Below are 25745 nucleotides of genomic sequence, written 5' to 3'. Positions count from 1 at the left end.
GAGCCTTGTGTAACACAGAAAACCTGGATTTGTGGAAGCTCTCCTATGCTTCCAGCACCGGCTCAGTTCAAAATTTATCTTCAGTTGAAGTGAAGGTGAAACTGCAGTCTACTATGTCTGAAGATCCTGCAAATTGAAGCCATTTGGAAACAATGCAAATTGCAACTGTAAGGCAGTTTATTATATTTATAATCCAAAATTATGTGAAAATGTAAATAACAGCACTAGTAGAAAATATCTACATAGAAGAAAGGATTACAAAAGGATGCTGAATTTCTAAAGCCAATCAAGACCCAAGCTAAAGAAACACAAATGATCCCAGTGATACCAGTTCCCACTAGGTCATTACTGTTAAATGTAAATGCTGTTTATAGGTCAAAATCCTAGTTCTATTGAAAAGGAACTCCACATGTCATATCAGAGCAAGAACTTACAATGTGTTTTTAAAAGACATCTTCTGCTTCAAATGTAAGCTCAATCTATATAATCTGCCAAGGAAGAAACCCAAATTGCGTTCTATCAGCAGAAAAACAAATTTTACTTCAGATGTATTTAACGGCTTCACTTTGTTCTTTTGAGATGGGACATTGGAAAGTAAGGAAGAAAATTTAGAAACTGTGTTTTGAAAAGATTAATAAATTGATCCAAAAATAATGTACAAACAGCTCACACATGCCACCCTCCTCACCGTTTTCTCAGAAGTCCACCAGAGACACCTAATGACCCCCAGTGGACATCATACCTTGGTAGAGCAGGTTGGCTGGGGGTTGATTAGCGCCAGCCACTTTGGAGGACATTTCTGCTTCATAGCCTACCGGCAAGTTGTCCAACATGGCACTGGAGTGTCTGGTGGAGCCCAGCCAAAGGTACACATCGACTTTCGCTTGCACTGACCAACCAGCTGGCCTTTTTCCAGGAAGCTGGGGAAAGGTTACAAGGAAGACCCCTTCATTAGTAGGAGCCTCTCTTTGAGAAAAAAAGGTTCTGTGGATCTGGGGACACACCCAGGGTAGGTATTCAGAGAACAGTTTTCAGGACCTAATCTTATATCAAAATGAGACCAGTGACCCCAGTTGCCACCATGTACCATTCCAGAGGAGGATCCAGGTTTAGTGGGGCCGGAAGTTCAAGTAGGTATTTCCAAGCCCTAGATCATTTAAATCTAACATGAGGGTATGATTATTGCCCCTTGTTTTATATTTGAGGAAACTCAGGCTCAGAGGGGTTTAAGAAGTTCCCTAAGATGGCTCAGCTTTCAAGTGACAAAGCCAGCACCCAAATCCAGGGGAGATAATTCCAGAGCCAGGTGCTGGCTTCTCGACCAGAGACAGTTCCAGAGCAAGGTGCTGGTTTCTGTACCCCCATTGCTTGCCTCTTCCAACACTGAGTTGAAACTTCCTTTCCCAGAACTTCTGGGCACCTGGAATTCCAACCACAGCTTCTCTACCTTTTTGCTTCATTCAGAAGGACTCATGTGCTTCTTCCAAAAGTCAGGCCTCCTTGTGCTTGAAGAGACCTACCTGTCTACTGTTGTCCTTTCTTAACCATCTCTAGTCTCTTCATCCCTTCCTGATGCAGCGTGGTTTCAAGTTCACTTTTTACCCTGCATGCTCTCCTTTGAAAGTACTCTGATTTGGATTTCTATTTATGTTTGTTTGAATCTGTGTGTCTTAGTGTAAATAGTATGTGTCTGCACATACAGATGTGCATATGCAGGTGCATGTGCTCTCAAGGTGTGGAGGATATAACTCAATGCAGTATGGCTTCTTTATTTCCTAGTCACCAGGGTTAGGGGACTCCTTCCCCCAACTAAGGACTCCCAAACCCCAGACTCAGCTGTGTTTAGGATTGATGGCAAGACTTTCATTCTGAGAGTAGCTATCTCTCCAGATCTTGTTGACTCAGCTAAGTGTCTCTTAGTGTTTCCTCAGATTTCCTGTCCATATTTTCCCCTTCCTTCCAAACCACTTCTTTTCCAGAGAGAATCACAAAATCCTACATGAGAGGCTACAGTTTGCTCTGACAGATTTCAGGGCACCGGTGGAGAGCACCTGAATCCAAAATTGAGCATGGTTGTTTACCTTTCTATCTTGCTCTGTGGGTTTCTTAAATGGATTTTCAGCAACTGAATTTAGTAACTACCTGAAGTGCCACTAGGCCTTCCCGAGGCAGTGGGGTGGGGAGGGCAACACAATGACCAAGACACACTTCCAGGCCCCCTGTCATTAGCTCACATCTAGACAAGGAGGCCGACTTTCATTCATTTATTCAAGTGGAAGGTCAGGTGTAAGGGAGAAAATGCTAAGAGAGCAGAGAAGTAGTAGCAGGTATTTCCATCTTTTCTTTGTGAGTCAAATATTTCACTGGGCTTTAATGGATACTTCAAGAGTTGGACCAGTAGAGAGACGGCATCCCAGGAAGAGGGAAGGCGAGAACCCTTGTATCTTGATACAAGGCTGGGAACTAACAGTGGTGATACAGGCTAACATTTAATGAGTGCTTACTCTGGGCCAAGAAGGGATTTGCTAAAAGCCTTCGAGGAGAAAGAGAATGACACAGACAAGGCTGAGGAATCTTGCTCATTATGTGGACAAGACATGGTAATTCACACAAACCGTGCTGAAGTTGGCAACTGGTACTAGAAAGAGAGGGTGTGCTTGCCTTGTAGAGATTTCAGTCTGTGGCAGGACCCAGCCACCACTTGGTGCTGCATCCTAGGGAAGGCTGGATTGAAGGCTGGGGTCCTGAGAAGTTGACTGGACTCAGGAGATGGGATTCAGATGGAGGCGAGATGGAGGAGGGGCTCCCTAGAGTCCAGCTGGGGTGGACTCACACGGAGTGGTGACTTCACACAGGTGAAGAGAAAAGGAAGGTGAAATGCCACCCTCTATCTGGGTTCTGATTGCATCTATCTCCTCCCACAAGTAGTTTCCTTTTGGTCATGAATGTCTTTTTCTATCCTACAGCTACAGTGGTTACAGTGGTGATAAGACCTAAGCCAAACAGGAAAGCTCTGCTCCTTTGGAGGATGGACGGGGCTGAGCTCAGAAAATTTTGTTCCAGCAGTTTTATCCTGTTCACTAAAGCATTATGAACATATTTAAATTAGAAAACAAGAAAGACCATGGAACTAGGGACCATGATTTACTGTTACTATTTATTTGGCCATGTGCCTTCAGATGAGGCACTTTGGTTTCCTCTAGATTAATATTCCCCAAACTGGGCCCCTAGTAAAAGTAGTTTCCTAACATTTGTAAATAACTATTCTAGATGAATAATGTTGGCAAGCGTGGGTCTTAAAAGTTAGAGATGTTTCCTGACAGCAGAACTTCTGGGAGCCCTCTACTGGCTAGTGGGCACTTGCAACCTCCTAGATGAATTTGACCATGGAAGCTCTTGGAGCCACTCAAAGGTTAACTGTTCCACAGCATAAATTTTGAGGAAACTCTGTTCTGGAGATTTTGGAAATTTTTGCATTCTCTGCTCTGTCTTCCTGCATTTTTATTTTTATTTTTTTTTCTTCCTGCATTTTTAATTCCCAGCTAAGAAACCAGAGCAACTGGTAGGTGGGTAAACACTTTGCCCTCCCTGGTGCCACTCTTGCTTTTCTCAGATTTACCATTTCAGTGAGGAGAAAGGGACATAAAGAGAAGTGGAGAGAGGAAAGGAAAAGAAAGGGTGACAATCAAAACTGAAATGAAAATAGTTTTGCTGAGTCATCTTATCAAGATGTCTCATCAAGTCAGTGCAATTGAATTCAACAAAATTTAAAAAGCTATCACTCAAAGTAATTCCAACAGCAAAAGGAAAATACAGACAGACGTAAGCCAAGGCCACAGGGTGAAGCTTCTAAATTCTGTTATGTCCATCCTTGGGCTTAATGTGACAGCTGTTCTTTGTTCTAATTTTAAATAAAGACAGCATACATCACAATATTTAGGAGGGAGGAACTTTACACTGATTTTCTAGTATTTTTAGCATAGAGCCTTCTGAAACAATTTGCTATTTTTAAGACAAATGTTTCTTGTGACCCCAGAATTCCTTGGATGGAGAAATTTGAAGAGAAACCCTGACATTTGTGGTAAATAACTAGCGTGAATGTTTTTTTTCCGTTACAATTTTACAGGGATCAGTTTCAGAATCATGAGACACACATGATAGAAAATAACATACAGAGCCACAGGTACTTCACCAGATATGAACGGGAACACGATTCCAGAAACGTTCTCTAGATGTTAGATGCCATTTGTTTGAATGCCAACATTTATTGAGTGATTATTCAGGATGACTCCACTCTGCCTTCTTTATGAGCAATTACCCACTTAACCCTCAGTACCATCTCCATTCGATGGGTGAAGAATAGGAAAGACAAAGATGTTAAGTGACTTGCTCAAGGTCACACACCTTATAAATATTAGCCCCAGAATTCTGTAGTAGTTTAGACTGTATCTCCCTAAAATTCATACATTAAAGTCATAATCCCCGATATCTTATTTGGAAATAGGGTCATGGCAGATATAGTTGACATGAAGTCTAACTGGAATATGATTCTTACAAAAAGGACTTCATATGAAGAGATACACACCAAAGAGAGAACATAATGCAGAGATTGGAGTTATGCTTCCACCAGCCAAGGGACTACCAGAAGCTAGAACAGGTGCTTCCTTAGCACTTTCAGAGGGATTATGGCTCTGCCGATATCTTAATCTCAGATTTCCAACCTTCAGAATTGAGAGATGTTTCTGTTGTTTAAACCACTCAGTGGTCCTTTGTTATAGCAGCCCTGACCAACTAATTCAAGTTTCAACCCAGATTCACCTTGTTTTAAAGCCCAAGCATTAAACCATTATCCCTATTGCCTCTTCTGTCTGCAACATTTAACAATCACATCTAAGGTAGACTCTAACGTTTGGATGGTGCTTAGAGGCTATCTAACCTAGCTGCCCATTGCTGTATTTATATCAAGGGGACAAAGAACAAATATGGACCTCTGTATAGGGAGCTATTTCCCTACAACAGCTATCATGGTGCCAGCTTCTATCCTATGGAAACACACACACACACACACACACACACACACACACACACACTCAACTCATCAGCATGTGGTAGCCCTACAATCACTTCAAAACTCTCTCATGCCATCAAGACTCTTCTCAGTCAAGCAGTCTTCTCTTCACCCATTCTTCATATGGCATGGTTCATGAGCCTTCTCACCCTCCCTCTAGCAAGAAATCAGAACTGGAATTGCTAGGAAAGTCTATGATGAGTTAGGAAGAGCTAATCAGCCAAATTACACATTCTTGTCAATCAGTGGTGAGTGGTAAGCCTCTGGACCACTCTTTCTCCAGATTTGCTCAAGTCTACTTCTGGGATATAAATTTGTAGTAGAGATAAATTACGCAGGGTCTCTAAGAAAGCTCAAATTTTGATTTAGAGTCAGCAGCAGCATCCATCCAGAGATTGTATCTATGATTGTCCACTCATGAGGCATTAAGTGACCTGTCTTCATGAAGGGTGCATGGACCCAAGATGAATTTAACAACTGAAGGCCACAGGAATCCTAAGCTACCAGTTCTGTGAAATACGAATCTTTTCTCTTGTAATTTATTTTTAAAATATAGATGAACTCACATGAAACCGTGACACAGACAAATTGCACAAGAGAAAAGATAAAAAACTAACAGAAAAAATGTTTGTTTCTCCTAGTGATCAAAGAAATAAAAATTAAAGCAATCTTGAGGTACACCCCCTAGGTTAAAAAAAAAAACCTTTATATATGTCTGTTGACATAGTAATTGGAAAACTGAAAAATATTCAGCCTCAAGATGATCTACCGAATCACAGTTTGAATCAAGAGGGGACTAGGTGTTTCTGCTGTCTGTTCTCAGACATTTGAAAGTTTGGGGGAAGAGTCAGATATATAGACACACACTAGGAATACTGAGAGACTTGGGAAAAATGGAGATTTCCTGTCTTTGAGTCAAAAATAGTGCAGACTTACTTTGAGGAAATGAGTTTTGATCTTCCCACAGTGTTTGCCCATCTGCTCCCTGATGGGGGAATAGAGCAGGTCTTTGGAGGCAATGCGGGCATATGCCACTTTCTTGTTGTTGCTAAGCATCCAGATGAAGACGTCGGGAATGGTGTGCTGTGGCTGTGGGAATGAAGGGGAATGGATCTGATGAGTTGGTGTTTAACAGGTACCCTTCCAGATTTCCCCTATCCTGAAACAGTCCCCCTCTGTAAAACAAATTCTGTGACTTAAACCATCTAGACACTTACCCATCTATGAAAGCAAGCAAGTGAAGTGCAGCTTCTTTGAGAAAGTCTTATATCATGACTTACAAGTACATGCAAACCCCATATACCCAATTGTGCTATTGTGCTTTACTGATATGCAAGGCGTACCCACGATTTGGCACCCCTGGTGGCCTACTTATGTCTGCCTATAAAATAAAACATCTTCCCCTTTGTTTTTGCTTTTTTTTGTAATCATATAATAATGTTTTATCCTCAAACATGGGTGCTCCATAGAGCCAGGTAACATTCCAGAATATTCAAATGAAAAAGCAGAAACAAAAATCCATGAATGTCTTTGAATGTCTTTCTGTTTACTGTCAAGGAAGGAAAAAACAATTCTACAAGGGACTTATGACCTAAAATATGGCTGCTAAGTATTTTAGCTCCATTTTAGGTGGTTCTTCAGGAGAAACTTGACAAAATTGCACATAAAATTCTACTTTAAAATTGAGCTAATAGAGATAGGAATTACAGAATTCCCTGCCAAGAGGCCCATTAGGATGTGAGTGTTTGAAATGCATATTTCTGAGCCAGCATAGCTGGCCCAAAGCAAAAGGGAGGTACATTGTCATAAACTATGCTTTGACTTTCCTAGGCTCAAAGCAGGTGTTCTATCTTTTAACCCTATAATCCTCTAGTGTCCTTTGTTCCCAAAAAGGACATGCCTTCTCTCTTGATATGGAAACAGAAATATCAGTGAGGAGGTTTCCTAGAGGGTCAGTCAGGCACAGACCTAAAGTCCTGATGCTTGGTTTGAACCTTCTAGGTGCTTAATAAAATTCCTGCCTCTGTTGACATGACTTCCTATCTCACTGCTTATTTGGTCCCCAGGGAGTGATAGATTTGCACCAAGAAATACAACTTTTGAGACTGACAGAAGCAGTAGGTATGTACCTCTCCTTGAAACCTTCCGACACAAAACCCGGTATCTAACAGAAGCAAATAGGAGGATCTTTTTAGATCATTCTAGAAGTCACAGAAGATACTGTTTACAACTAACTTTAAAATGAGAAGCTGTTTTGACTTTTGCTGAATATGAGTTTAAATCCTTTGACAGTTGAAAGCTTATCAAAGGTCCCATACTTATTTTGACTTTTCTTGATTCCATTAAGGGATGTGCTTTTTATTTCTGCTGAATACGCAGACTTCATTTAAAAATCAACAAAGCTGTACATATTTGGCTTAATTTAAAAATCTCCTTTCCACCCCTAAACTAATAGTGCCTGCTTAGCTCAGGCACTCTTATCAAACATTCAAACCTCACTAGGAATACATTTGGTTTAATCTCCCAAAGGAAGTTTGCCTTTAGAGTTGATTACCTCATCAACAAGGAAGCGTATTTTTTCCACAAAGTTCTCTGCTTCGTGGATGATTTCATCAAGAGATAACTTTTTCTTCTGCTGCTGAATGATTCCCTTGGCCTCCTTGGCCATTGCTTCCTGAAACAAGATAAGGGTCAGTGTAGATCTTTCTAGAAATCTGGACAAGGACTATCTTGTTGCTGGAGGATCCTGAAGGGATCCACCACACACACTAGTGATCAAAGAAATAAAAATTAAAGCAATCTTGAGGTACACCCCCTAGGTTAAAAAAAAAACCTTTATATATGTCTGTTGACATAGTAATTGGAAAACTGAAAAATATTCAGCCTCAAGATGATCTACCAAATCACAGTTTGAATCAAGAGGGGACTAGGTGTTTCTGCTGTCTGTTCTCAGACATTTGAAAGTTTGGGGGAAGAGTCAGATATATAGACACACACTAGGAATACTGAGAGACTTGGGAAAAATGGAGATTTTATTCCACCCTGAGCCACTCATGAGCCTGAGTCAGGATCTGCCAGTGTGCATGCTGTCCATTTAACAGAAATTTCTTAGGCATCTGGAGGCAGTGAAAGTCTTCTCACCTTTGTTTGACAGGTGGGTACCATAGCAGAGGAAGGAGAGTAATGCAGTACTGAGAGGCTGAGCTGGAGTGGAGCCCCAGCAGGGTCCAGAACCAATGTCCTTCGTCACTGCTCTTACTACCTCTTCTAGAGGCTTGGGGGTTGCTTCCAGACCAAGCTGTCATTATTTGAGAAACGTTGCCAGTGAGCTCCATACAAGTGTTTGGAACATCTGAAAGTGTTTATTTGAATTCATTCATTCAGCCACATTTTTGTGCTTAGGAAGCCCCCAAACTCTTTCCAGTGATTTCTGAGACAATGGCATGAGTGCCCCTGGCCTATTCTCTGCCTCATCTCATATTGCTTCCTAGGCTGGGTCCCTGACACATGGGTCCTCAAGGGGACCCAAAACGTGCCTCTCTCAGTCCATCCTCAAGACTGGTGTGCATGGGCTTTCCTCTTGCTCAAACATTCTTTCTTGGACTTTGCATGGCTCATTCCTTCTCAACACTCAGCTTAAATGTCACTACCACACCAAGTCCCCCACATTCTCCTGATCACTGTAGCCTTACAAAATTTCCTTCACAATCATAATCTGTAATCATTTTTTGTTTATTTGTTGCATACCTTTCTAAAGGTAACAAATATATAAACTTCACTGGAGAGGGACCTCCTCTGACTTGGTCTTACTTTGTTCTTATATTCTCAGTGTCTGGCAGAGTTCCTGGCACATAGCAGGTGTTGAATAAATGTTTGTGGAATGAACAAGCCAGTCAATTAATAAATTCCTCAAGGGCAAGTGCCAAGTCCTCATGGTTCTGCGTTCCCAGGACCTAGCATAGGGCCTGGCACATAGGATGCCCTATGTATGTGTTGACTGGGAGGACTGAATACCTGTTATGTAGCAGGCACTGTACTAGGAGCCAAGGCCTAGGACAGAGTAAGACACAGGCTTCCTCCCCCTGAGACTCCGATAGCTTGGTGAGCTGAAAGCAACATATGTACAAAATACCAGGGGACCAGAGAGAGGCAGAGCTAGGTTTTATAGATGACATGACATTTGAGCTGAGTCTTAAACAATGAACAGAATTCATCAGATAATAAGAAGAAATAAGACAGTCCAGACAGAGGAAACAGTTACGGATGGAGGGTATGTAGGGCTGACAGATGCCAGTGACTTTTGAAGCAATAGTGATCTAATCGGGTTTGTGTTTTTGAAAGACCATTTTGTTATAGTATGGAAGATGGGTTGGAGGAAGCCTACGGCAGTAGTCTAAGCCTAGTGGGTGCTATGGAACTCAGTATAGGCAACAATTCTGGGGATGAAGAAGTGGAGCAAGTTCCAGAGTCTTTAAGGGGAAGAATCAATAGAGCCAGTGGTTGAATTGACTGTTGAGGGTTAAGAATGAAGATTCAAAGTTGAGTTCCGCTTCTGGTTGGAGCAGCAAGTATAGCTAGTGGTGCTAATCCAGGATGTGGAATAAGGTTAGATTGGAAGCTGATGGGTTTAATAGGATGGGTTGAGTTGGAGGTGCTGTGAGACAAGCAGTGACGTGTCCATTGGAAAGGTGGAAGTAGAGGTCCAGAGATGAGGAGGGAAAGGTGGGCCACTACAAGATATCAAATTCATGGACTTGTTCAGGGCCAAGGACTGCTGGATTCTGAGAAGACATTAGCATTCTGAGGGCAATATGTAGTATATGGATGTTGTAGAGGCAGGGAAGGGCAGTCAGAGATGCTAAAGAAGAAATGAAATAGGAGGGAGATCTTCTATATAGTGAAAATCTGGCCTCCCTTGGAGTTCAGAGGAGGAATACACAAACCTTTGTTTATTATCCTGGAAAGAAAGGTAAACCACTTTAGAGACTTGGGTTTTAGTGTCTAGACTATGATTAATTAACCGTGACCTTTAAAAAAATCATTTAATTTCTCTGGGACCCATTCACATCTTTTAAATGTCCCTGACCAGTCAAACACTGAGTAATTTTTCTTTGTGGAATTATCATGGCCTCATACAAAGCATCCCTTGGTGCCACAGCTGGAACTAAAGCTTTGAGGTAAGATAATCCAGAGTCTGACTTGGTCTGGTATTTCTCAGCCATCACTCATTCAACAGGGACTGAGGATCTGTGAGGCATGCATTGCTGTGTGGGTTCTCCAGGACACAGCACTCCTGCCCTGTTTTTGTAAGATAAGCATTTAATACTCTGATGAAGAAAATCAATTACAGAGGAAACAAAAGGGGAAGTCTAAGATGCCATACCTCCCAATGAGGGGTCCTATGTCAGAATAATTAGAAACCTCACCAGAAATTCTCTGTGGACATACTAGTCAAGTTAAATTTTCTCTTAATTTTTTAAAAACAGAATCCTTAATGGAAGGAAACGCAAGAGAACAGTTATTTTTCTGGTCCCTCCATTTGTCAGGCAAAGGTCAAGTCAAGGAGTATATAGTCTTTGACAAAATACAGATGTCGAGAAAATGGGCAAGGGAGAAATCCATCAGAATAAGATGTAGGACTGGTGGGCTTCTAGATCATTCTTATAAATGGTCAATAAATGCTGTTCCTTTCCAGCTTACCCTTCTCACTCATGCTTCTACATCATGCAAATGTATAACTTTTAGAACCTTATCCTCATCTGGTCTATGACCTATGCCTCATCTGTGAGGTTTATTTTTAAAGCACATGTTTTAATTCTGTTCAAAGTATAAATAGATTTTCACATACCAGCTCCTGCCAACAGAGCGTAAGTCGTTTCTTATCTAAAGTGGTTTGGTTCAACATCTTGGGTTTCTTCTCTGCTTCAGAGATAAAGGCACTATAAGAGAAGAATAACAATTCTGAAATCTACTTAGTGAAAATCCATTTATGGAATTCCAGAGATTTGCAAATATACTTTCTGCAATACAATGGGAAAGTTGATAAAGCTGCAGAACCAAGATTTCTCATTTAGAATTAAGAAATGGTGTGCTAACTTTTCTAAGAGACAAAGTGAGGATTGGAAATGATGCCCAGACTTTATATTAGTTTGGAGGAATAGATGCTTGTTTTCCTACTTTCTTTCATATACATATATATTATGATTGCTATCCAAGATCATAACAACAAACACAAAATAAAACAGTTTTTCATCATTTTACACATTTAACACACAGCAAGAGTTTCCTGAAAAGTAGTATGTAAAAAATATTTTTACTCAATCCTGAGATATGTCCTCACAGTCCTACAAAAGACTGATTAGTAACATTTTGAGGGATGATGTTTAAAATGTGCTCAATAAGAAAATGATAAAAGTTATAAATGCAATTGAAGAAGAAATATAATGGCTTTAGAACTTGGGAAAATAATATATTGCCTTCATTAGTGATAACTTAAATGCAAATTAAAATCAATACCATTTTCACTTATTAAAAACGGGATAATATTCAAGGCTGGTGGGGGAAATAGTCACTCTCCTCCAATCATTGTTACAATGTTCAAGAGACAATTTGATAGTACTTGCCAAAATTTAAATGTCTTAAAAGTGAACTATTATTTTTTTTAAGATTTTATTTATTTATTCTTGAGAGAGAGAGACAGAGAGAGGCAGAGACACAGGCAGAGGGAGAAGCAGGCTCTATGCAGGGAGCCTGACGTGGGACTTGATCCCGAGACTCCAGGATCATGCCCTGGGCTGAAGGCAGGTGCTAAACCGCTGAGCCACCTGGGCAGCCCTTAAAGATGAATTATTATCAAAATAATTTGATCCATAAATTAAACTAGAATTCTGTCCTTCAAAAACAATTGAAAAATTTTGCAAGAAGATGTTCATATAGTAATGTTTATTGTAGCATTGTTTATAGTAGGAAAATAAATAGAAGTAACTAATATATCAGGGACCAGTTAAATATGTCATACATATCACACAATTAAATACTGAGCACTATCATGACTACTGTAGGAATATGCCAGTGATAGGCTGTATAGTGGGAAAGCAACTTGCTGAACAAAGTGTGTAATATTTGTGAAAAAATGTAGTGTTTTTAGGAATGTGTGGGTTTGCAAATGCACAGGAAAAAAATCCAGGATGACAAATCACTTGTCTCTGGAGAGTGGGATTAGAGAGAGAATTGAGAATACTTTTTCTTTATATATTCTTACTTTTTTTTTTTGTAAGATGAACATTTAATACTGTGATGAGGAAAATCAAAGAGAAATGAAAGCAAACAAGGAAACAAAAGGGGAAGTCTAAGATGCCAGACCTCACAGTGAGGGGTCCTATGTCAGAGCAATTAGAAACCTTACCTGAAATCCTCTGTGGACATACTGGTCAAGTTATATTTTCTCTTAATTTTTAAAAAGAATAAAATGGATTCTATTTTGAGGCAGGCATCTTGTTGCCACATGTCTACCTTTCTGAGAGCTGCAAGAAATCCCATTCCACTCCCAGGATGGACCAGCTCAAGGAGACAAGGTAGGCACTTCTGATTTCTGATTTCTCTCCCTTTCTCACAGGGGGAGAAATCATTGATTTCCTCATCAGAATCAGAGTAAATGACCATGACACCTGTTTCTGTTCATTCTTCATCTTTCAGCCTGCTGTGGCCTGTGGACAGCCTCTTCACCTTCATGTGGCAAGTGGCCTGTCTCCTCTGAGGCAGTGGCGAGGGTGGAGGGACTCAGAAGTCCAGCTGCTCAACCACAAATGTGGTTAACCACAAATGTGGGGAGGGAACAGGAAGACCACCTTGACCTCAGATCCAAGATGCTTTCTCAAATCCAAGTTTACCAAATATAAAACTAACATTTTGAGCTCTGTGTGACCCTCATAAATATGTTGACAGTTGCTTGTAAACTTGAAAAAAAGGGGCAATGATTATCATCCTAAATAACCCCCTAATATAGAAATTATTGAGCTATAATTTGCCCACAAATGGTTTCTAAAAATATGAGATCATGAAGCTTTTCAAAGATGCTTAAAGAGAATTGCAGGTGGCATTTAGCTCACAGCAGGAATAGCACCGATACACATTGCTTCTATAATGAGAAATGAAAAAGTAAGATTGATAGAAAGAAAATATATATATTTATTTGGTTTTTATCCTTTTTAAAGCAAAAAATGACAGGTAATTGAGAAATTAGGAAGGATAGAACTTATAAAGCAGAACACTAGCATTTATCTACTTAGCTACCCCTTATCTACTAGTTTTTGCCTTCCATCAAATAAATCTCTGCCACTTCATTGCTGCCATTATGACCAATTCTCATTTTTGCTTAAGTCTTGAGCTAATTAATTTCAAGTGTTAGTCTAGGTCATTTCTTTATGTGATAGGCAGCTCCTACAATGGCCCCCAGTGACCTCCTTCTTCTGCTCTTCATGCCATTGGGCAGTTCCCTCTCTTTGAATGTGCACTGGACCTAGTGACTTGCTCATAGTAGAGTATGTAAGAGTGATGAGATGTCACTTCCAAGATTAGGTTATACAAGACCATGATTTCCATCTTGCTGACATGTTCTCTCTGACTCTTTCAGTTTGCTCACTCTGATGAAGTCAGCTGCCATGTCATGAGAGGTAGCCCACATGGTAAAGAATTGAGGCTAACTTCCAACCAATAGCCAGCAGGGAACTGAAAGTCCTCAACCCAACAGCCCGTGAAGAACTGAATTCTGCAAATAACCATATGAGTGGTCTTGGCAGTGAATCCTGCCCACTGGAGCCTCAAGGTAACTGCAGCCTCCCTCAGTCAATGCCTTGACTGTAGGAGTTTCTGAGAGGGTCTCAGCAAGTGACCCAGCTAAGCCACACCTGGACTCCTGACTCACACAAACTCAGATCAATACTATGTTAAGCCACTAAAATTGGGAATTATTTGTTACTTTCTAAAAAGCATTTAATATACTCTATTTTTAAATCTTCTGTTATATTGTTTGCCACCTGGAATCAGAGTCCTTATGTGGTGCTTATTGTGCTATATAAAAAATTCTATTAAATGGCATTTGAGGGACTTCTGGGTGGCTCAGTGGTTCAGTGTCTGCCTTCAGCTCAGGGCATGATCCCGGGGTCCTGGGATGGAGTCCCACATAGGGCTCCCTGCAGGGAGCCTGCTTCTCCCTCTGCCTATGTCTCTGCCTCTCTCTGTGTATATCTCATAAATAAATAAATAAATAAATAAATAAATAAATAAATAAATCTTTTAAAAAATGGTATTTGATATAACTTATCCATCTAATTGTCAAATAGCTGCTGAGTAGCTACCAAATGTTAGGAAGCATGCTGGGCATAACACTCCTAGCATTTTTCTTGTTTCATTTAAAAGTCTCTGCAGTGAGTCTTTCTTTTCTTCTCTCTCTTTTTTTTTCCCCCTTTGCTTTATGCTTTAGTTAAATGTCAGGAAGCAACAGTGAAGCCAGAAGTGCCACTAAATTACTGAACAAAGTAAAGATGGATAGAGCTCTATAAAATGGCCATCTGAATGCATAGAAAATCAACTCTTTTCTAAGGTAATTAAAAGCTGATTCCATATAAGCTCAGCAACTCATATGCCAGCTGTTTCTCCCAGTACCTGCTTTGACTGATGAAGTCACTAAGCACTGTCTTCATTTTCTCTTCTGATGCTGTCTCTGAAATCTTGATCAATTCTCTTGCTTCTTCTATACTCTCTTCCTGAAAACAAATCATAGAGGTGGAGGGATGAGAGGCAGAAGGAGACACTCTAGCAGAGACACTGATTGTACTATCTCAGACATACTATTCTGCTGATTTTGTGTTTTAGAAATGAATGAAGAGTTTCCTCATTTTCTTATGCCCTATCTGGGAAATGCTACTGCATTCTAACTTTGAACCTTGTTTTTCTTAACTGGAATCGTTCCAAATACAAGTCATCTCCTGTGTTGTTCAAATTCATAATGTCTATCCAGATCATTTCCTAATGGGGAACCATTTACTTAGTCTATCCTGTGGGGAAACCTCATGTCAGGAAATACCTAACAAAATAGAGTAAATTAGATACAATTATTTAAAAAAAAAAAAACTTCAAAAGCAGTGTTTAAGTTGATTGGTTATATAGGAATATAGTAATACTGAATAATCCTGAATTTCAAGGGTTATCAATTCTTCTGATTATAGGGGTTTGAGCAGGGGGTGAAGTGTTATAGAGGAGGAGGACAGGTTGCATATGATAATTGCTATATGCTTGTGTATTTAATAATCATACTTTTCTTTTTTAGGCCTAAAGGCTGTATTCCATTTAGTGGCTTGGAGGGATAGGACACTTAAAAGGAAATATGTATGTTATCAATGCTTTTCTAAAATTTACAAAAACCACATTATCTACTACACATCAAAGTTTGATGTCTGGAGACACACATTTCCCTTTTTCCCCAAGGCAAAATGCAGAGTGGTTAAAAATTTATGTGTAGGTCAAACTACCTCTGTTCAAATCCAGGCTCTATTCTTACAAGTGAACTAACCCCCTTATGCCCAGTTTCCCATAAAATCAGATAATAATAGCGGCTACCTATAGCACCATAGAGAGGTGTGGACTTCTTCAAACACTACTTAGTGCTTAGTAAACATTCAATCACGTTAGCCACGATATGCCAAGTGTGGCAGGGATCCTGGCACTGAGAAAGGAATTAGAAATGAATGAAAAGGCAGTTGTGGTCTCTAGGGAAATATTCTGCTTTGTTTTGTCAGGACTTTTAGAAATAAACTCTCTCTTTTGCCTGAAGGAGAAGCAAAATCAGCCTTACAAAGCGAGTCTACACCTCCACATAATGTGGAGGTCCTCTACCCCCTTTAGGCTCTACCTCCATGATGCCTGGATTCCCCAAGGCCAGCAGCGATTCTCTGTTTCACACAACTAAAGACAGAATGACAAAGCAAATGAGAGAGAGAAATTTGTTCTTTCCTTAGAATAGGTTGTCATGGAATGAGAGGGTCACCTGGTGAGGCATGGCGGGACAGAAAGTAGAGGGCGCTCCTTGGAGCTGTGTATGCACTAAGAGAAATGTGAGAGAGGCAGAGCCGCAAAAGGCAGGCTCAAGAGCCCAAAGAAGCAGAGTTCCCAGGAGTGCCTTCCTCCCCAGGGTTGAGTAGAACAAGCCAGCAGTCACTGCATATTGGCTCTGTCATAAATACTCCCAAACATTCAATCCCTCAAATAACTCTCGGCCCTTTTCAGGTGTCAGGTCTTATGCCAGTTGCCAAAGAAGAGTGGGAAATGGTTATTGAACAAATAAACACACAAATCAATTGTAAAGTACAGAGAGCTCTGAAGGTAAAGCGCAGAGTATTGCAAGAGAGGAAAAGGGGGAGAAGCCAGAAGTCTTTTCTGAGGAAGTAGTTGAAACTGAGCTGTGGAGGTGGATGGGTGATATGGGAGAAGCGTGGAGGGGAAAAGTAGCTCAAGATGAGGGAACAGCATGGAGGTGGAAATCAGGCATGCAGAAACTTCGTTCTTCAAGAAACTAAAAGTCCAACGTGCTTGGGACAAAAGAGAGAGTATGTGAGAGGCAGGACTGGAGAGGTGGCGGGACTTCACCGTGTAGGCGATTCTCCATGTTAAGGACTTAGAATTTTTTATGAGTTGAAGCCTTGATCTAACAATTTTGTGAGAAAGTTGTCAATCTCCTGCCTTTTGAAGATAAGGAAAACAGCCTATCCCTAGGTCCTATAACGTTAAGAAGTAGAGCAGGGATTCTAATCCAGATATTTCTATTTAAAGTAAAAATGTATTCTCATTCCCCTACATCCACAGGGTAGGAACTCTGTGCCTTCCAATGCAGCAGCTGCAATTTATTTGTATTTAAATTGAGGTCAAAGCCCTCTCCTAAGTGAAAAGGAGGCACCCTCTCCTTGCCTCCATCCACCCAGTGTTCAAATCCATCACCTTTGAGAGTCACCTACCAGTAGGTCTGCCATTTTCTCCAGCATGTTGGACCAGTGCAGCCTAAAGGTCTGGTCTCCCCAAGAACTGATGAAATAGACACAGGGCTTCTTGGCTTCAAAAGGCAAATAGTTGTAATTCCTGTGAAAACAAGTTTGGTCTGGACATTAGTTGGCAACTGGTATTTTTCAGGCAATTCCAGCCACATGTTCATGTTTTTTACATTCTGAATGGGATGAAGGAGGCGGTGGCAAAACAATCAAACTATTAACTCCTTTCTAACTGGGGACCTACGAACAATAAACAATGAATAGATATGTAGTGATAATGGTGAGATACTAACAGCTACAGTCATCAGACCCAAGGCAAAGCCTAGAGCTGAGCACCAGGGGGCAGGGTTTATCAGGCAAACCTTCTGCAAGGAGGAACTTTTCTTTCCGGTTGAAAAGAGAAGAGAAGGAGAAAAACTAACATTTTCCCTTTAATGTCTACAAGATACACACTGTGTGAAAATCAATTGAGATAACATGTGAATGAACTTTAAGAGCGTCACATATTATTAATGATGATGAAGCATGTTCCGCAATCTAAACTGGAGCAACCATGCTGCCATCTAGGCATGCATGCATCCATGCATCCATGCATCCCTCCATCCATCACTCATCTATTTGTCCTCTGTCCATCCATGCATCTATCCGTCCATCCATTCATCCATCTATCCATCCATCCATTCATGCATGTATCCAAAATTTACCGCTGCCAGGCTTTGGGGCTGATAATGCAGGTGACACACTTGGCTAAGAAGAGACAAAAGGGATGGCAACATAGCTAAAGGGGAGATTTGGAGCCAAAAGAAACATTTGAGGATGACGGTTGGATATGCTTAAAAGCTGATGAGAAAAAGATAGTCAACATGGTGAGATTAAAGACACAAAAGAAGGAATTAATTCATCAGTTTTGCTCCCCCAGGAAAAAGGGAATGGGGTGAGACAGTAAAGTGGGAGAAGTGTGGCAAAAAGTTGAAGTTCTCTGTCAAATGACAGCTATATCCTTGACTAGGTTTTCCTCAAGCCTCCTGTAATTTTCCTACAAACAGCTGGGACTGAGAAGAGAAACAGGGAAGGAAAGCCAAGGCAAAGTTCTTTGAATGGGCACTGTGAGATGTGTGGCTCTATTAATGTGGATGGTGTTTGGAGTCACATATATGTAGAGGCAGAGAAAGGAGAGGCAGAGGGAGAGAAAGCTTTGTTTTCATTCCAGAAAACTAAGGAGAAGTTCAGCCTGAAAGAATGGGTGGTTGTTCTTTTTAGCTCTCCAACCCAAATTTCTTCTGGGGACCATAAAGTTAGCAAAGGTGTCCTATAGTCTATTCTGCAAAAAATAAATCAGGAAGCATCCATTTAGAAGAGAAGCCAAATAAATTCTTGGCAGAACCTGAGGTTGTTATTATAGCAGGAAACAATAAATAAATAAATAAATAAATAAATAAATAAATAAATAAGTAAGTTAGAAATCAAACTGTGCTTCCATTTCTTTTAAAATTATTGTACTGAGAACCCAACAAGATACATTTTGGCCCAAAATTGTCTTTTGTTCTAAGGTTTCTATGGTTCAGATTATTTTGTGCTAATGATGTTCAGGGACTCTGTCTTTTGGATTCCCAGAGTTCTCCTAGTCATACTGGATCTGGGACTGGGATGCTGTGGGTCTCAGGCAAACTCACTACAGATGGAGCACAGCAGATGGGAGTACACCATGAGGGCACTGTGCTGCCAGTGGGAAAAGAAGGCTGCCAGTTTGAATGGCTGCCCTGACACAAGACCAGCCTTGTGACTTTGGGCAAGGGTAGCCCTAGAGTCCTGAGAATGAAATGATGAACTGCTATGAGTGTTCTGTGCTTCATCTCATTCTGAACTCCAGCCCAACACATAAATCATATGTGAATGCATGTGCTTTGTAAAACTGTAAAGCCTAGAACAAACTCAAGGAAGCATTTTAATGAAGGCAACACACAACTCAATTATATGCGTGAATGTGTGTGTGCATGAATGTGCATGCTTCTGTGTGTCCATGTATCCATGCACACATGTGTCTATCATAGACATAGGATCTTCCAATGCAGCTCCTGCCACTCTGGTTTGCCACTATGTCAACAGAACCTCAATATAGTGACTGAGAAATATTCCTGAGAGACAGAAAGTCCAAGAAACAGCATGATTAATCTTGGTCTCCTTGAGCCAGCTGGCCAACACTAATATGAGGTCCATCCAGGAGTGCTTTGATATTTCTGATTTCCTCCCCAAAACATTCCCACACTAGATCTGACATTTTCAACCATCATCAAAAATGGGCTAGTCCAACAAGGGAGGGGAGGTTTTCCCTGCCTGGTCCCAATAAAAGGATGAACAGTATCTCTGAGTTGTCTCAGAAAAGTATCCCTGAGTTTTCACATCCAGTGATAAGATCAACTTATTGATCTGTAATAAGTTGACTCATTGATCAACTCAGTTTTGAGAATAGACAAAGAAACCATCAAAAGACTTGGAAGTTTGGTTTCCTTGTTGGGTGTGGAAACAAGAATGGACAACAATATGCCTTCCAGGGAGCAAAAAAACATCTCAAGGAAGGTGGTCTATGGGAGGGACAGGATTTAGAAAATATAGGACACACTCAAAAATGAGCTAATAAACAGCTAAGATTATTTTTACTCACTCCTTCATACTTTGTCCCAAACACTCTCTTTCCACTGCTTAAACCCCTTCCCATCCTTTAGGATATTACTTTTTCCGTAACCTTTCTCAATTCCTCACCTCCTCCCCAGGGAAAGTAAGTTACTCGCCTCCTCTCTCCGTCCCTATAGTACCCTGTTCCAAATCCAGTTATGGTAATTCCTTAACTCATTCAAAAACATCTATGAGGACCTATTACATTCCAGGCTTAGAGAAGAACAGATACACAGGTTAATAAGACACAGTCCCTGTACTCAGAGTGCTCAGAGTCTCATAGGAGACAGACAAATAAAAACATCCTAATGCAGTGTGATTGGTACTTGGTGGAGGGGAGTCCAGAAGTCCAATCAGACTTGGGATTCAAGGAAAAGAATGTAAGCTTAACCTTGAAGGGTGATGGGAACCAGAAGTTCTGACAAGGAGGCTTGTTGACTGGCAGAGGGAAGAGCATAGTCAAAGGCCCAGAAGCAGCAAATAGCAGGACACATTTGGAGAACCACTAGAGACATTGAGTGTCTGAAGGGATGGCGGAGTGTGGGGAGTGACTGGAGACGACGGTAGAGAAGTAAATGGGGATGGAGACAACAAGGTGTGGCCTTTAAAAATAATCCTGAAAGCCACAGGCAGCCAATGAATGATTTCAGAGTAACTGGCTCTGATAGATAGTTTGGTGAATTTCTTGAAGAAGATCTGAGTCAGATAGGAAGTTTTTAGAATAATCCAGTTCAAAGATGCCAATGGCCAGAAATAAAGAAATGGCAATCAATATGAGAAATAGTTGAGAACCAAAATTGACCAGACTTCATTGTTGACTGGATGTGGGAAGGAAGGGAAAAGAGGGCAGCTGCCAGCTTTCTGGTATGTGGTTCAGAGGACACAGAGAATGGTAGGGCCAGTCCATGAGATGGGAAAGATAGAAAGAGGAGCAAAGTTGTCTATGGAGACGATGAACCTGCTACAACCTTGGGACATCCAATAGGGGTGTTTGCATCTGCTGCTCAGAGAAGAGGGCTTTCTGGGGAAACGTGTTTGGGAGTCCTTATTATCCTGACAGTGCTCAGTAAGCTATGGGCCTGTGCCCAGAGAGAGTGTCTAGGTCAGGAAGAGTGGAGAGAGTGAAGAGCACCAGCAGTGTAGTTCCAATCTCCTCACATACAAAGGGGGAGAACTATGTTCTCTTATGAGAACCTAATGAGAAGATAAAGGTTTTTCTCATAGCACAAAGCTCAGATTACAGAAAACTCTCCCTGTGTGTGGCTTTGCCTTCTTCTTGTAAATCACGTGGTTGATGCTCAATATCAATTTCTTACAACAGAGGTCTAGAATTTTACTTTTCTTTGGATGTTGAAAGTTCATGTAGGTTAAGGATAAGTGAGTGTGCATGGAGGTACCCCAGATTTTTCCCAAAATGGTCTTTTCCACTGGCTGACAGTTGTTTTTTGAGTTCTTTAGTTTGCAGCAAAAACAAGATAAGAAATGATGTATCCAATAATCCCATTTACATAACGGCACAGAGCTCAGATGAATATAGCAACTGTTAATAGGGCTTGGATTGAAATGTTAAATTCTGACCTTCCTACCTTGTTATGTTCAAAGTTATAGATATGGTAATAATAGCCATCATCATTGGTCTGCCCTTAGATGAATAACCGGATGTGACATTTGGAGAGTTGTCAACTTGTCACTTAGGATTCAGTAGAGTGTCACTGACCATGTTGCCCCTGTTCATGCCTTGCTCCCATAACTGAGATTAAAAAATGATGTTTTTTGTTTTAGGGAAGATCTGAATCAAACAGTCCCAGAAACAGATCAGACTCTCACTGTCAAAACCCTGGCTGTTCTCCCCTCCTGTGTCTCCTACCTGTTCCCTTCTGTCACGAGTGGTTTCTTTGGGTGAGTGGTGGAGAGCATAGGGATGGCAACACTGTGGGCTGTATCCCCTTCTCCTTCCTGCAGGAGTGGGAGATTGTCTTCTTCAGCTGATTCAGCTGACTTCTTCTTACTTCCATGATGGGAACCTCCATCAAGCAGGTTCCCAAAATTACCTATAGAGATCACAGCAAGGGGAGAGAGGCCAGGTAGGTGTCAACAAGCAGAATCTGGCTATTTGGCAGTAGGGATCCAAGGTCATATCCTCCCAGGGCAGAGAAATAAGACCTCAGTATGAAGATGGGAAATGTGATCATCAAACCAAAGTAATAAGATTGACAATGATGGTGAGCCATCATCTACATACCTCTTATGTTCTCTTATGTAAAAACTATTTAAGTCACAAATTAACTGGATTCCATCTCTACTTCCTTTGCTCCTTAGGCACTCTCCTGATGTGAATCAAGATCTTCTCTAATGGAATGCTATTTCTTGGAAAGGTTTTCCCAGTCATACAACAGCTCAGGAAGATTTTTGGGAGTTATAATAACAGCATTTATAATATGCACAAGACCTCACATGCATTAACTCATTACATTCTTGCAATAACTCTATGAGGAGTTACCACTATTTTCATGAAGTATGAAAATAAATCTATCCTTCATATATTAACACTAAAGTGAACAAAGAATTGTTCATTTCTTTCTGAGGTGCAACTCTCTGCCAGAATGCTATCACTTCTATGGAAGACACTAACTTATTCATTCAAGAAACAGGTGTAAAGCCAATGCCATATGCCAAGTACTGTGCTTGTTTGCACTTACCAATAGAAACTTCAAAGCTAATAGGTTTATCTCCAATCTTCCGGTCAATCATGGTAGCTTCAAAAAATGTTCCAAAGAGTAAAAATTCCTCATATTTTTCTGGTATAATCTATAGAAGAAAGAAAATATTAGACAAGCCTGGCTCTATTTTTTTTTTTAATTTATTACCAGGAAGCTGAATTAGTGATGTTAACTGGTGCAGGATGATTTATGGGCACTGGAGTTTTGGTGTCAGCCTAGAATGGCACATCATTTCCCCATTAATCAATCAGGCAGGCAGGAACCAGGACCTACAAATTACAAATCTAGATTCAGCCATTTATCTAGAATGATGTAATCTCAATCTTCCGAGTTTCTACCTTGCAATTAAAATCTTTTTTTTTTTTTAATTTATTTTAAAGACAAAGGTTGGCATGTGTATGCTTCTATGGTACTACCAGCAAAACACAGGTCTGGAATGGCCTTCAGGTGAGTAGGCATTTAGAAAACACAGTCACAGGATCAAACCCTTATATTGGAGCATTATTTTATGGATTATACAGGATGGTCACATCCATTATATCTGTTCCTCAAAAACCTTAAGAGGTCAAATCTGGACCATTCCCATTTTACAGGGAAGGGAGCTAAGGAAACTAAACTTAAGGTTGAGTTTAGTAACTTTCCTAAATATTCTGACTACACGCCGGTGCTCTTTGGGCTCCTACGTCATAACCCAACACCTTGCTGCTGCTCAAAGACAGATCTTGCTTCCTGAAACAATGCAAGCCTGGATAAAAGAGACAGGAGGGCTAGGCACTTGCATGAACATCAGCCAATCCGGTGCATCCAGGATGAGCTATAAGTATGTAGGGTCTCAGGATCACATCTGTTTTTACACTGAAAAGGGTCTTGGAGTTCCTCTGCTTCAACTTCCTTCTATCTGAATAAACTAAAGCTCAGGGAGACTAAGGGGCTACCCCAGGTCACAAAGCATGTTGAAATCAGCCAAGATTTGAGGCTTGGCTGCCCTCTCAAGTAGCTTACATTGTGGAAGACAGGACTACTATTTGTAGGTGACTCCTATTGATGTGAAACAGGTTGATGATAGTCCAGGGAGCAGATATAGCTGAAATGTAGCTGACACACTGACACAGCATCACATTTCTGAGCAAAGAGGCTTAATGAGCTACATATAGTCTATGCTTCCTGGTTTCCCAGTTGGATTTATTAAATTCCATGGAGAAGCAATAAGGTTGGTTTAAGGAAAATAAGTAGTTGTGGCTTTAGAGCTAAGGGCCCCATTCAATCAAGAGCTCTGAATCCTATCCCTCAGAGAGCCAACAGATCTCAAAAAGGTGACGTTTCCTTCACACAGTAGCCTCCTTGCCTTTGACAGCAGCAGGAAATGTTTCTATTGATCAGAAGATATTCGACAGGGTGGGGCCCCAGGGCTAGCTCTTAGTCACAGAGCACACACCCTTCCCACCTGCTGCCACGGTATCCACTGGCTGTAAAGCCACTTATCTTGCCTTCTTGGGGCCAAGTTTACTCTCTGGGAGGAGGTCAAAAAGTATTTGGAGACCTGGTGGGAATATGGTCAATGTAAATAGGAAGAGAGATGTCAGATTTCCTAGCCAGATAAACCTTTCTTCAAACCCTAGTGCTGCTACTTCCAAGCTGGTTGACTTAAGGAAAATCATGTCCACTCTCTGGGTGTCACTTTCCCTGTCTGTGAAATAAACATTGTTGCAGGGCCTACAGGGGGGAATAATGAGACCATCCACGTGGAGCACCTCATATAAAGCCTACACATACAAATGTCACAAGAATGGTAGTTGTGGCAAGTATTTCAATGGATAAAATTAATCTCTTAATTCTACCCATCCTTTGCAGTCTAACTCAAATGGCCTTTTCTTTTGGAAGCATACTTTGACTTCCTGAGTTGGAGAAATTATGATGATAATGTTTCCTGAGCCCTTATTATGCGTCAGATGTGGTATTAAGACCTTTACCTACTTTATCTCATGTAATTCTCAAAACTACCCTAGAAGGGAGATGCTTTTATTCTACCTTTTAAAAGATGAGGACAATGCAAATTGTGAAAATTTAAAACATCTGTCCAAAGTTACTAAATAAGCCTAATATGTGCCAGGCTCCGTTCTTAGCACTTTGTGTATGTTAATTAATTAAATTCTCACTGTGAGCCTATGAAGCAGAGATTATTATTGGAAATAAGTGTAAGGAGCTTATGTCACTTGCCCTAAGACCCAGAGGCAATGTCTCTCTATAGGCTGGGCAGTAACCACTGCCACATCTAAAATCCAGCTGTCTTACTTGAGAACATTTTAATCATAATATTTCACCCACTCCAGGAAATATTAGTCTTTATCTGTAGCTCCTTATTGTACATACCACTTTTTACTTCCTGCACATTTATTTTGTATGACTTACCTCCCTTTCTATATCATAATTTCCATGGAGTCAGACTCTATTTGTATTCCTACCAATATTGAGGATGATGTTTAAAAAAGAAGCTGGTCAGTACATGTTCACAGAATCTGAAAATGAACACATCTACTAGATTGGCTATGCTCTGTGAAAGCTCGGCATAGCAAGATAAGCTTTGACAGTGGTGATGGTGTGAGTTGGAAAAGCCAATGTCACGGGATCTCACTTGTCTAGGGATGCAATGAAACATGGCTGCAGCAAGGGAGATAGGAGCTCAGGACCCCGAAGAGCTAAAAAAGAAGATGCTGCAAGGATAGATATTACCATTACCATATTGGTAAGGGTGAGGTCTGAGCTGTTGAGGCACTGAAGAAGGTAGAAGCCCAGGGTGGTGGTTTTAAAATATGTCCACAAATCCTTGGAAAAACCTCCCTCAAAAGATGAAGCCTAATACTCCTCCCTTTCAATGTGGACTGGGCTTAGTCACTCATTTCTAACAATTAGAATGTGGCATAAATATCAGTATGTGACTACTAAGGGTTTGGTCGTAAAAGACATTGAAGTTTCTGCCTTATTCTCTCTTGGATCACCCACTCCATTCAGGGAGAAGCCAACTGCCATGAAGATACTAAGCAAAGGTCCGTGTGGTGAGGAACCAAGTCCTCCTGGCAATAGCCATAACAGTGCACCATCTTGGAAGTAGATCCCAGAGTTCCAGTCAAGTTGTCAGATGACTACAGCCTCTACCAACATCTTAATTAAACCGTATGGATGGGATGCCTGGGTGGCTCAGCAGTTTAGTGCCTGCCTTCAGCCCAGGGTGTGATCCTGGAGTCCCGG

At 40.9% G+C, this 25745-nt stretch overlaps 1 protein-coding gene across 4 annotated transcripts in view; it reads right to left on the bottom strand.

Moving 5' to 3' along the window:
* Nucleotides 1–25745, bottom strand: part of FER1L6 (fer-1 like family member 6) — a 155855-nt gene that overhangs the window by 71211 nt on the left and 58899 nt on the right. For all 4 annotated transcript variants that reach the window (XM_072774399.1, XM_072774400.1, XM_072774402.1 and 1 more), the window contains 8 exons: nt 22479–22587; nt 21647–21830; nt 17077–17197; nt 14732–14832; nt 10917–11007; nt 7623–7742; nt 6005–6157; nt 743–920 (listed from right to left, as the gene is read on the bottom strand). In XM_072774399.1, coding sequence (XP_072630500.1) covers nt 743–920; nt 6005–6157; nt 7623–7742; nt 10917–11007; nt 14732–14832; nt 17077–17197; nt 21647–21830; nt 22479–22587 — 1057 coding nt within the window. The remainder of the gene's footprint in view (nt 1–742; nt 921–6004; nt 6158–7622; nt 7743–10916; nt 11008–14731; nt 14833–17076; nt 17198–21646; nt 21831–22478; nt 22588–25745) is intronic.

The sequence above is a fragment of the Canis lupus genome, chromosome 14, assembly GCF_048164855.1.
Source record: "Canis lupus baileyi chromosome 14, mCanLup2.hap1, whole genome shotgun sequence".
Classification (NCBI taxonomy): domain Eukaryota; kingdom Metazoa; phylum Chordata; class Mammalia; order Carnivora; family Canidae; genus Canis; species Canis lupus.
Note: the sequence above shows the minus strand (reverse complement) of the source record. Positions and strands in the feature narration are given on the sequence as shown.